Raw genomic sequence first — 12287 nt, 5'->3', positions numbered from 1 at the left:
AGAATTTGCCATTTAAGAACATATCTGCAGATATAATTAGGTCTAAAGGCTTTGGAGGTGTGGGGGGCTGGAAAGTAAATAAGTTCATATGTTTTCTTCAGTGGAATAAGGAAAACTTTGCCTCTAAGTTACAAATTGTTAACATGTTTTAATTTAGGCATTCATTATTGGCTTTGCACAACTTTTTTGTATGGATTTTTTGTGTTGTGCGACATGAGCGCCAAATTAATGATGCTTCTGTGCCGCAATTTAGCTTTTCTTCCAGCACTCAAACCATTTCTTTTGTGATTCAATTTGGGCGTAGCTCTTCAATCCTCACAATTTTCCTCCACTTCTAGTTTCTGACACTTTTTTGCGCATTATTAAACCAACAAAAAGCAATATGAATGTGGTTTTACATTTCTGGTGCTCATTTGTTCTTCAAATACATCAAGGCTGTGCGCCACAATATAACATAACAGTGCAAATCAACGCTCAAATCAGGCACCAGAAAAGAACTTGTAGTGCCTCCTATAATGAATGCCCCCCCACTGTCTTGGATTTGTGATGAATGCTTATTAATTGTTGGGATTGCAGACCCTTTTATGGTTTCTGTCCACTTTATGAGTGGAGGCAGTAGGAATCGTATGCAATAAATCTTTTGGCCTTTCTACTCACATAGACAAGAGAGCAGTGGGAGGCATATAAACAGTTTTTTATGGACACATAGGTCAACTTGTAAAAACCCTTTAGGAATGTAATTTTTTGGGGGAAGTTTTGAATGTTTTTCGATGACTATTTGCAGCAAACTTCAGCACACGTTAGGTAACCATAGTTCCTGGGTGGGATATGCTTGGTTGATCTGAATGCAGCAACATTATAGAGCGATCTAATTCTACAAATGTGTCTTCCCCTCTATGCCACACGTCCTTCTAGTGAAAAGGAGCGCCACTTGGATCAGATGAAATAAAACTGTATGCTTTGTAAATACCTGAAAGGCCGCAAGTGCTTTGTGATTGTGATCGCTTGAGTCTAGGAATGGGGCAAAGTCCATCCATGTTAATCCTCCATTTTGAGCAATCTGCTTTTGTTGGCTTGTACTGTTAAAAGCAAACGTAGCCAAAGCTTCTCCGGCAAGCAGGCATATTTCTTCATCAGCAGAGCGCAACAGTAGGAGGATGTGAGAGTAATTAAAGCCAGAGCTCTTCCCAATTAATTCCTGATTCTCGCTATGACCTAATAAAATGACATGAGACCAAAATGGCTTATTGCAAGTATTTTGTTATAAGCAAATTGCAGAAAGTGTATTATACATAGGCATTATACAATTGAAAGGTATTATGCAATTGAAAGTTATGGGTAATAATTAGAGATGAGCGAGCACTAAAATGCTCGGGTACTCGTTATTCGAGACGAACTTTTCCCGATGCTCGAGTGCTCGTCTCGAATAACGAGCCCCATTGAAGTCAATGGGAGACTCGAGCATTTTTCAAGGGGACCAAGGCTCTGCACAGGGAAGCTTGGCCAAACACCTGGGAACCTCAGAAAAGGATGGAAACACCACGGAAATGGACAGGAAACAGCAGGGGCAGCATGCATGGATGCCTCTGAGGCTGCTTAATCGCACCATTATGCCAAAATTATGGGCAACAGCATGGCCATGACAGAGTGACAGAATGAAGCTAGATAGCATCTAAAACATCCAATAATTGACCCTGACACTATAGGGGACGGCATGCAGAGGCAGCGGCAGCAGGCTAGAGAGTGTCATGGCGACATACCCTAAATGGACTCAGGACACAGGCAACCAAAGGAGGTGAGCAAGAAGCGCTCAAAAAATATCGGTACATGATAAAAGTTTGCCAGTATATTTTATGGATTACGCAGCAGGGTGGCGACAAAGTTAACATGGAAGCCATGAAAACAACCCAAAATTCTGCCTGACACAGCTCGTTTGATAAGGGGACCATGTATGGAGGCAGTGAACTAGTAGTAGATTAAAGGTGCTGCAGTTAAAACTATGTTAGTTGGATCTTGGCATGGAGCTGGCGCTCCGCTGCCAGGCGAGCTTTCGCCAATCCAAGCCCCTGTCTCTAGGCTACTCCCCAAACAGCACTTCTAAGAACCTTTTGTATAAGATCAAGTGTAGTAGCGTTCTTATAAGTTTGGGATATGGCGGGTGAGGGGAATGTAAACAGATGTGCAAGAAGCGCTGAAATAATATCGGTAAATGATAAAAGTTTGCCAGTATATTTTGGGGATTACACAGCAGGGTGGCGACAAAGTTAACAAGTTTGATGTGGAAGCCATGAAAACAACCCAAAATTCTGCCTGACACAGCTCGTTTGATAAGGGGACCATGTATGGAGGCAGTGAACTAGTAGTAGATTAAAGGTGCTGCAGTTAAAACTATGTTAGTTGGATCTTGGCATGGAGCTGGCGCTCCGCTGCCAGGCGAGCTTTCGCCAATCCAAGCCCCTGTCTCTAGGCTACTCCCCAAACAGCACTTCTAAGAACCTTTTGTATAAGATCAAGTGTAGTAGCGTTCTTATAAGTTTGGGATATGGCGGGTGAGGGGAATGTAAACAGATGCGCAAGAAGCGCTGAAATAATATCGGTTAATCATAAAAGTTTGCCAGTATATTTTGTGGATAACACAGCAGGGTGGCGACAAAGTTAACAACTTTGATGTGGAATGCCCTGTAATAGCTCTTGGGCGGTGTGCCTTTTATCGCCTAGGCTCAGCAGTTTGAGCACCGCCTGCTGTCGCTTAGCGACGGCACTGCTGCTGTGCCTAGAGCTACCGACTGATGGCGCCATGCCCACGGATGGTAATTCGGAGGAGGAGGAGGTGGAGGAGGGGTGGGAGGAGGAGGAGGTATAGTAGGCCTTTGAGATCTGGATCGAGGTAGGCCCCGCAATCCTCGGCGTCGGCAGTATATGACCAGCCCCAGGGTCAGACTCGGTCCCAGCCTCCACCAAGTTAAGTGTAGTAGCGTTCTTATAAGTTTGGGATATGGCGGGTGAGGGGAATGTAAACAGATGCACAAGAAGCGCTGAAATAATATCGGTTAATCATAAAAGTTTGCCAGTATATTTTGTGGATAACAACCCAAATTTGTGCCTGACACACCTCGTTTGATAAGGGGACGATGTATGGAGGCAGCTATATGGACAACTTTTGGAGGTAGCAATGGAGACAACGTGTGGAGGCTGCTATGGAGACAATTTAATTTGGATAGTGCCTGTATGTGGCAGTCCAAAAAAGTTTTCAAACCAGAGGAGCAGGTAGGTGGTCCTCCAGAAAAATGGAATAGATTGAGTGCCTGTATGTGGCAGTCCAAAAAAGTTTTCAAACCAGAGGAGCAGGTAGGTGGCCCTCCAGAAAAATGAAATAGATTGAGTGCCTGTATGTGGCAGTCCAAAAAAGTTTTCAAACCAGAGGAGCAGGTAGGTGGCCCTCCAGAAAAATGAAATAGATTGAGTGCCTGTATGTGGCAGTCCAAAAAAGTTTTCAAACCAGAGGAGCAGGTAGGTGGCCCTCCAGAAAAATGAAATAGATTGAGTGCCTGTATGTGGCAGTCCAAAAAAGTTTTCAAACCAGAGGAGCAGGTAGGTGGCCCTCCAGAAAAATTGAATAGATTGAGTGCCTGTATGTGGCACTCCCAAAAATTGTTTAAAACAGAGGACCGGTAGGTGGCCCTCCAGAAAAATTAAATGCATAAAGTACTATAGCTAGAGCCAGTGGGCCCTGTCAAAAAATAGCCAGTTTCCTCTGCTTTAGTGTACAAAGAGGAGGAGAAGGAGGAAAATGAGGAGGAGGAGGAGTGCATAAATTATTCAGGTTGAGCTTCCTTCACCTGGTGGAGATTGGAAATTAGGAGAAATCCAGGCTTTTTTCATCTTAATAAGCGTCAGCCTGTCAGCGCTGTCAGTCGACAGGCGTGTACGCTTATCGGTGATGATGCCACCAGCTGCACTGAAAACCCGCTCGGACAAGACGCTAGCGGCAGGGCCGGCAAGAACCTCCAAGGCGTACAGCGCCAGTTCGTGCCACATGTCCAGCTTTGAAACCCAGTAGTTGTAGGGAGCTGTGTGATCATTTAGGACGATGGTATGGTCAGCTACGTACTCCCTCACCATCTTTCTGTAAAGATCAGCCCTACTCTGCCGAGACTGGGGACAGGTGACAGTGTCTTGCTGGGGTGACATAAAGCTGGCAAAAGCCTTGTAAAGCGTACCCTTGCCAGTGCTGGACAAGCTGCCTGCTCGCCTACTCTCCCTCGCTACTTGTCCCGCAGAACTACGCACTCTGCCGCTAGCGCTGTTAGAAGGGAAATACTGTTTCAGCTTGTGCACCAGGGCCTGCTGGTATTCATGCATTCTCACACTCCTTTCCTCTCCAGGGATGAGAGTGGAAAGATTTTGCTTGTACCGTGGGTCCAGGAGAGTGAATACCCAGTAATCGGTGCTGGAATAAATTCTTTGAACGCGCGGGTCACGGGATAGGCAGCCTAGCATGAAATCTGCCATATGCGCCAGAGTCCCAACGCGCAAGAATTCACTCCCCTCACTGGCCTGACTGCCCATTTCCTCCTCCTCCAACTCCTCCAACTCCTCTTCTTCTGCCCATACACGCTGAACAGTGAAGGTCTGAGCAATGCTCCCCTCTTTTGTCTCGCCAACATTATCCTCCTCTTCCTCCTCATCCTCCTCCACCTCCTCCGATATGCGCTGAGAAACAGACCTGAGGGTGCTTTGGCTATCAACAAGGGAATCTTCTTCCCCCGTCTCTTGTGACGAGCACAAAGCTTCCGACTTCATGCTGATCAGAGAGTTTTTCAACAGGCCAAGCAGCGGGATGGTGAGGCTGATGATGGCGGCATCGCCACTGACCATCTGTGTTGACTCCTCAAAGTTACTCAGCACCTGACAGATATCAGACATCCACGTCCACTCCTCATTGTAGACTTGAGGAAGCTGACTGACCTGACTACCAGTTCTGGTGGAAGTTGACATCTGGCAGTCTACAATCGCTCTGCGCTGCTGGTAAACTCTGGATAACATGGTTAATGTTGAATTCCACCTCGTGGGCACGTCGCACAACAGTCGGTGAGCGGGCAGTTGGAGGCGGCGCTGCGCTGCCCTGAGAGTGGCAGCATCTGTGCTGGACTTCCTGAAATGCGCACAGATGCGGCGCACCTTCGTGAGCAAATCTGACAGATTGGGGTATGTCTTGAGGAAACGCTGAACTATCAGATTTAACACATGGGCCAGGCATGGCACATGTGTCAGTCTGCCGAGTTGCAGAGCCGCCACCAGGTTATGGCCGTTGTCACACACAACCATGCCTGGCTTCAGGTTCAGCGGTGCCAGCCACAGATCAGTCTGCGCCGTGATGCCCTGTAATAGTTCTTGGGCGGTGTGCCTTTTATCGCCTAGGCTCAGCAGTTTGAGCACCGCCTGCTGTCGCTTAGCGACGGCACTGCTGCTGTGCCTAGAGCTAGCGACTGATGGCGCCATGCCCACGGATGGTAGTTCGGAGGAGGAGGTGGAGGAGGGGTGGGAGGAGGAGGAGGCATAGTAGGCCTTTGAGACCTGGACCGAGGTAGGCCCCGCAATCCTCGGCGTCGGCAGTATATGACCAGCCCCAGGGTCAGACTCGGTCCCAGCCTCCACCAAGTTAACCCAATGTGCCGTCAGCGATATATAGTGGCCCTGCCCGGCAGCACTCGTCCACGTGTCCGTGGTCAGGTGGACCTTGTCAGAAACGGCGTTGGTCAGGGCACGGATGATGTTGTCTGACACGTGCTGGTGCAGGGCTGGGACTGCACATCGGGAAAAGTAGTGGCGGCTGGGGACCGAATACCGAGGGGCGGCCGCCGCCATGAGGTTGCGAAAGGCCTCGGTCTCTACTAGCCTATAGGGCAGCATCTCCAGGCTAAGCAATCTGGAGATGTGGACATTAAGGGCTTGGGCGTGCGGGTGGGTTGCACTATATTTTCTTTTCCGCTCCAGCGTCTGGGGTATGGAGAGCTGAACGCTGGTGGATGCTGTGGAGGATCGTGGAGGCGACGATGGGGTTTTTGTGCCAGGGTCCTGGGCAGGGGGCTGACTATCAGCTGACACAGGGGAAGGAGCAGTGGTGTGCACGGCCGGAGGTGAACGGGCTTGTTGCCACTGAGTGGGGTGCTTAGCATTCATATGCCTGCGCATACTGGTGGTAGTTAAGCTAGTAGTGGTGGAACCCCTGCTGATCCTGGTTTGGCAAAGGTTGCACACCACAGTCCGTCGGTCATCCGGTGTTTCCTTAAAGAACCTCCAGACTTCTGAAAATCTAGCCCTCGCCGCGGGAGCCCTCGCCACGGGAGCTTCACTACGTGACACATTTGGCGCTGATGCACCTGCTCTGGCCCTGCCTCTCCGTCTGGCCCCACCACTGCCTCTTCCAACCTGTTCTGCTATAGGACTCTCCTCCGTCTCAGAAGCACTGTGTTCACCCGGCCTCTCAACCCAGCTTGGGTCTGTCACCTCATCATCCTCCTATCCCTCAGTCTGCTCCCCCCTCGGACTTCCTGCCCTGACAACAACTTCACCACTGTCTGACAACCGTGTCTCCTCATCGTCGGACACCTCTTTACACACTTCTTCCACTACGTCAAGAAGGTCATCATCACCCACAGACTGCGACTGGTGGAAAACCTGGGCATCGGAAAATTGCTCAGCAGCAACCGGACAAGTGGTTTGTGACTGTGGGAAGGGTCCAGAAAACAGTTCCTCAGAGTATGCCGGTTCAAATGCCAAATTTTGCTGGGAGGGGGCAGACTGGGGGGGAGGAGGCTGAGGTGCAGGAACTGGAGGAGTGCCGTTTTTGGTGACATGGGTGGACTGCGTGGAAGACTGACTGGTGGACAAATTGCTCGAAGCATTGTCGGCAATCCACGACATCACCTGTTCGCACTGTTCTGGCCTCAACAGTGCTCTACCACGAGTCCCAGTAACTTCAGACATGATGAACCTAGGGAGTGTAGCTCTGCGGCGTTCCCCTGCTCCCTCATCAGCAGGTGGTGTCTCACCCCACCCAGGACCACGGCCTCTGACCCCTGCAGTAGATGGACGCCCACGTCCCCGCCCTCGTCCTCGTCCTCTACCCCTAGCCCTCGGGTTAAACATTTTGAAAATGAAAGTTATATAACTTTAATTTTGTTTTTAACTTTTTTTTGTTTTTTTTTGTGTTTTTTAGTTTTTTTTTGTGTTTTTTAGTTTTTAAAACCAAACAATGCTATCCTATTGCTATGGCTATTTTCTAGCCAAGTATGAAAGCACACTGATGAGATGACGCTGAGTTATTAAAAAATAAACGTAAAATAAAAAGGAAATGGCAGACTGTGCCTAATTGAAATCCAACCCCTAATAAATTTTCCCACTTCGGTCTTTGCGATGGATATGTGCGTCACTAAGCGCTAAACACAGCGGTCGCAAGTCTCACTCCAAATTCCTCACAATTGGCTAGTATATGCACTGCAGCAAGGACAGCCACCAGCAGATCAACCAGAAATAAAATATATATAACGCTATTGTAGGCGTAAGTAAGCCGTTTGGATTCTCCTTTGGCTATTTTCTAGCCAAGTATGAAAGCACACTGATGAGATGACGCTGAGTTATGAAAAAATAAATGTAAAATAAAAAGGAAATGGCAGACTGTGCCTAATTGAAATCCAACCCCTAATAAATTTTCCCACTTCGGTCTTTGCGATGGATATGTGCGTCACTAAGCGCTAAACACAGCGGTCGCAAGTCTCACTCCAAATTCCTCACAATTGGCTAGTATATGCACTGCAGCAAGGACAGCCACCAGCAGATCAACCAGAAATAAAATATATATAACGCTATTGTAGGCGTAAGTAAGCCGTTTGGATTCTCCTTTGGCTATTTTCTAGCCAAGTATGAAAGCACACTGATGAGATGACGCTGAGTTATGAAAAAATAAACGTAAAATAAAAAGAAACTGGCAGACTGTGCCTAATTGAAATCCAACCCCTAATAAATTTTCCCACTTCGGTCTTTGCGATGGATATGTGCGTCACTAAGCGCTAAACACAGCGGTCGCAAGTCTCACTCCAAATTCCTCACAATTGGCTAGTATATGCACTGCAGCAAGGACAGCCACCAGCAGATCAACCAGAAATAAAATATATATAACGCTATTGTAGGCGTAAGTAAGCCGTTTGGATTTTCCTTTGGCTATTTTCTAGCCAAGTATGAAAGCACACTGATGAGATGACGCTGAGTTATGAAAAAATAAACGTAAAATAAAAAGAAACTGGCAGACTGTGCCTAATTGAAATCAAACCCCTAATAAATTTTCCCACTTTGGTGTTTGAGGTGGATATGTGTGTCACTAAGAGCTAAACACAACGGTAGCATGTCCCCCTGCAAATTCCTCACAATATGGTACTAGCTGCACTACTAGTGCCAGCAAGCCCAGCCACAAGCAAAAAAAAAAAAAAAAAGTATAACGTTATTGTAGCCCTAAGAAGGGCTGTTGGGTTCTTGTTGAATCACTCCTGCCTAACAGTAATCTACTAGCACCCTAACGCTGTCCCTGACCAGCAGCAGCTCTCTCCCTAGCGGCATCCAGACACAGAATGATCCGAGCAGCGCGGGCAGCGGCTAGTCTATCCCAGGGTCACCTGATCTGGCCAGCCAACCACTGCTATCGACGTGTAAGGGTACCACGTCATGCTGGGTAAAGTGCAGAGTCTCCTGACTTGTGATTGACTCTGTTTCTGGCCGCCAAAAAGCAAAACGGCGGGAGCTGCCATTTTCTCGAGCGGGCGAAGTATTCGTCCGAGCAACGAGCAGTTTCGAGTACGCTAATGCTCGAACGACGTGGACGTGGGCGTCCAACTACTGCAGGGGTCAGAGGCCGTGGTCCTGTGTGGGGTGAGACACCACCTGCTGATGAGGGAGCAGGGGAACGCCGCAGAGCTACACTCCCTAGGTTCATCATGTCTGAAGTTACTGGGACTCGTGGTAGAGCACTGTTGAGGCCAGAACAGTGCGAACAGGTGATGTCGTGGATTGCCGACAATGCTTCGAGCAATTTGTCCACCAGTCAGTCTTCCACGCAGTCCACCCATGTCACCGAAATCGGCTCTCCTCCAGCTCCTGCACCTCAGCCTCCTCCCCCCCAGTCTGCCCCCTCCCAGGAAAATTTGGCATTTGAACCGGCATACTCTGAGGAACTGTTTTCTGGACCCTTCCCACAGTCACAAACCACTTGTCCGGTTGCTGCTGAGCAATTTTCCGATGCCCAGGTTTTCCACCAGTCGCAGTCTGTGGGTGATGATGACCTTCTTGACGTAGTGGAAGAAGTGTGTAAAGAGGTGTCCGACGATGAGGAGACACGGTTGTCAGACAGTGGTGAAGTTGTTGTCAGGGCAGGAAGTCCGAGGGGGGAGCAGACTGAGGGATCGGAGGATGATGAGGTGACAGACCCAAGCTGGGTTGAGAGGCCGGGTGAACACAGTGCTTCTGAGACGGAGGAGAGTCCTATAGCAGAACAGGTTGGAAGAGGCAGTGGTGGGGCCAGACGGAGAGGCAGGGCCAGAGCAGGTGCATCAGCGCCAAATCACGTGTCACGTAGTGAAGCTCCCGTGGCGAGGGCTCCCGCGGCGAGGGCTAGATTTTCAGAAGTCTGGAGGTTCTTTAAGGAAACACTGGATGACCGACGGACTGTGGTGTGCAACCTTTGCCAAACCAGGATCAGCAGGGGTTCCACCACTACTAGCTTAACTACCACCAGTATGCGCAGGCATATGAATGCTAAACACCCGAATCAGTGGCACCAAGCCCGTTCACCTCCGGCCGTGCACACCACTGCTACTTCCCCTGTGTCAGCTGATAGTCAGCCCCCTGCCCAGGACCCTGGCACAAAAACCCCATCGTCACCTCCACGATCCTCCACAGCATCCACCAGCGTTCAGCTCTCCATACCCCAGACGCTGGAGCGGAAAAGAAAATATAGTGCAACCCACCCGCACGCCCAAGCCCTTAATGTCCACATCTCCAGATTGCTTAGCCTGGAGATGCTGCCCTATAGGCTAGTAGAGACCGAGGCCTTTCGCAACCTCATGGCGGCGGCCGCCCCTCGGTATTCGGTCCCCAGCCGCCACTACTTTTCCCGATGTGCCGTCCCAGCCCTGCACCAGCACGTGTCAGACAACATCATCCGTGCCCTGACCAACGCCGTTTCTGACAAGGTCCACCTGACCACGGACACATGGACGAGTGCTGCCGGGCAGGGCCACTATATATCGCTGACGGCACATTTGGTTAACTTGGTGGAGGCTGGGACCGAGTCTGACCCTGGGGCTGGTCATATACTGCCGACGCCGAGGATTGCGGGGCCTACCTCGGTCCAGGTCTCAAAGGCCTACTATGCCTCCTCCTCCTCCCACCCCTCCTCCACCTCCTCCTCCGAACTACCATCCGTGGGCATGGCGCCATCAGTCGCTAGCTCTAGGCACAGCAGCAGTGCCGTCGCTAAGCAACAGCAGGCGGTGCTCAAACTGCTGAGCCTAGGCGATAAAAGGCACACCGCCCAAGAACTATTACAGGGCATCACGGCGCAGACTGATCTGTGGCTGGCACCGCTGAACCTGAAGCCAGGCATGGTTGTGTGTGACAACGGCCATAACCTGGTGGCGGCTCTGCAACTCGGCAGACTGACACATGTGCCATGCCTGGCCCATGTGTTAAATCTGATAGTTCAGCGTTTCCTCAAGACATACCCCAATCTGTCAGATTTGCTCACGAAGGTGCGCCGCATCTGTGCGCATTTCAGGAAGTCCAGCACAGATGCTGCCACTCTCAGGGCAGCGCAGCGCCGCCTCCAACTGCCCGCTCACCGACTGTTGTGCGACGTGCCCACGAGGTGGAATTCAACATTAACCATGTTATCCAGAGTTTACCAGCAGCGCAGAGCGATTGTAGACTGCCAGATGTCAACTTCCACCAGAACTGGTAGTCAGGTCAGTCAGCTTCCTCAAGTCTACAATGAGGAGTGGACGTGGATGTCTGATATCTGTCAGGTGCTGAGTAACTTTGAGGAGTCAACACAGATGGTCAGTGGCGATGCCGCCATCATCAGCCTCACCATCCCGCTGCTTGGCCTGTTGAAAAACTCTCTGATCAGCATGAAGTCGGAAGCTTTGCGCTCGTCACAAGAGACGGGGGAAGAAGATTCCCTTGTTGATAGCCAAAGCACCCTCAGGTCTGTTTCTCAGCGCATATCGGAGGAGGTGGAGGAGGATGAGGAGGAAGATGAGGAGAATGTTGGCGAGACACAAGAGGGGAGCATTGCTCAGACCTTCACTGTTCAGCGTGTATGGGCAGAAGAAGAGGAGTTGGAGGAGTTGGAGGAAGAGGAAATGGGCAGTCAGGCCAGTGAGGGGAGTGAATTCTTGCGCGTTGGGACTCTGGCGCATATGGCAGATTTCATGCTAGGCTGCCTATCCCGTGACCCTCGCGTTCAAAGAATTTATTCCAGCACCGATTACTGGGTATTCACTCTCCTGGACCCACGGTACAAGCAAAATCTTTCCACTCTCATCCCTGGAGAGGAAAGGAGTGTGAGAATGCATGAATACCAGCAGGCCCTGGTGCACAAGCTGAAACAGTATTTCCCTTCTGACAGCGCTAGCGGCAGAGTGCGTAGTTCTGCGGGACAAGTAGCGAGGGAGGGTAGGCGAGCAGGCAGCTTGTCCAGCACTGGCAAGGGTACGCTTTACAAGGCTTTTGCCAGCTTTATGTCACCCCAGCAAGACACTGTCACCTGTCCCCAGTCTCGGCAGAGTAGGGCTGATCTTTACAGAAAGATGGTGAGGGAGTACGTAGCTGACCATACCATCGTCCTAAATGATCACACAGCTCCCTACAACTACTGGGTTTCAAAGCTGGACATGTGGCACGAACTGGCGCTGTACGCCTTGGAGTTTCTTGCCTGCCCTGCCGCTAGCGTCTTGTCCGAGCGGGTTTTCAGTGCAGCTGGTGGCATCATCACCGATAAGCGTACACGCCTGTCGACTGACAGCGCTGACAGGCTGACGCTTATTAAGATGAATAAAGCCTGGATTTCTCATAATTTCCAATCTCCACCAGGTGAAGGAAGCTCAACCTGAATAATTTATGCACTCCTCCTCCTCCTCATTTTCCTCCTTCTCCTCCTCTTTGTACACTAAAGCAGAGGAAACTGGCTATTTTTTGACAGGGCCCACTGGCTCTAGCTATAGTACTTTATGCAT

The 12287-nt window shown here is 50.1% G+C and overlaps 1 protein-coding gene across 4 annotated transcripts in view; it reads right to left on the bottom strand.

Moving 5' to 3' along the window:
• Positions 1 to 12287, bottom strand: part of LOC140070514 (ankyrin and armadillo repeat-containing protein-like) — a 49076-nt gene that overhangs the window by 10226 nt on the left and 26563 nt on the right. For all 4 annotated transcript variants that reach the window (XM_072117120.1, XM_072117121.1, XM_072117122.1 and 1 more), the window contains one exon: positions 971 to 1215. In XM_072117120.1, the coding sequence (XP_071973221.1) occupies positions 971 to 1215 (245 nt within the window). The remainder of the gene's footprint in view (positions 1 to 970; positions 1216 to 12287) is intronic.

Source organism: Engystomops pustulosus, chromosome 7, assembly GCF_040894005.1.
Source record: "Engystomops pustulosus chromosome 7, aEngPut4.maternal, whole genome shotgun sequence".
Lineage (NCBI taxonomy): Eukaryota > Metazoa > Chordata > Amphibia > Anura > Leptodactylidae > Engystomops > Engystomops pustulosus.
Note: the sequence above shows the minus strand (reverse complement) of the source record. Positions and strands in the feature narration are given on the sequence as shown.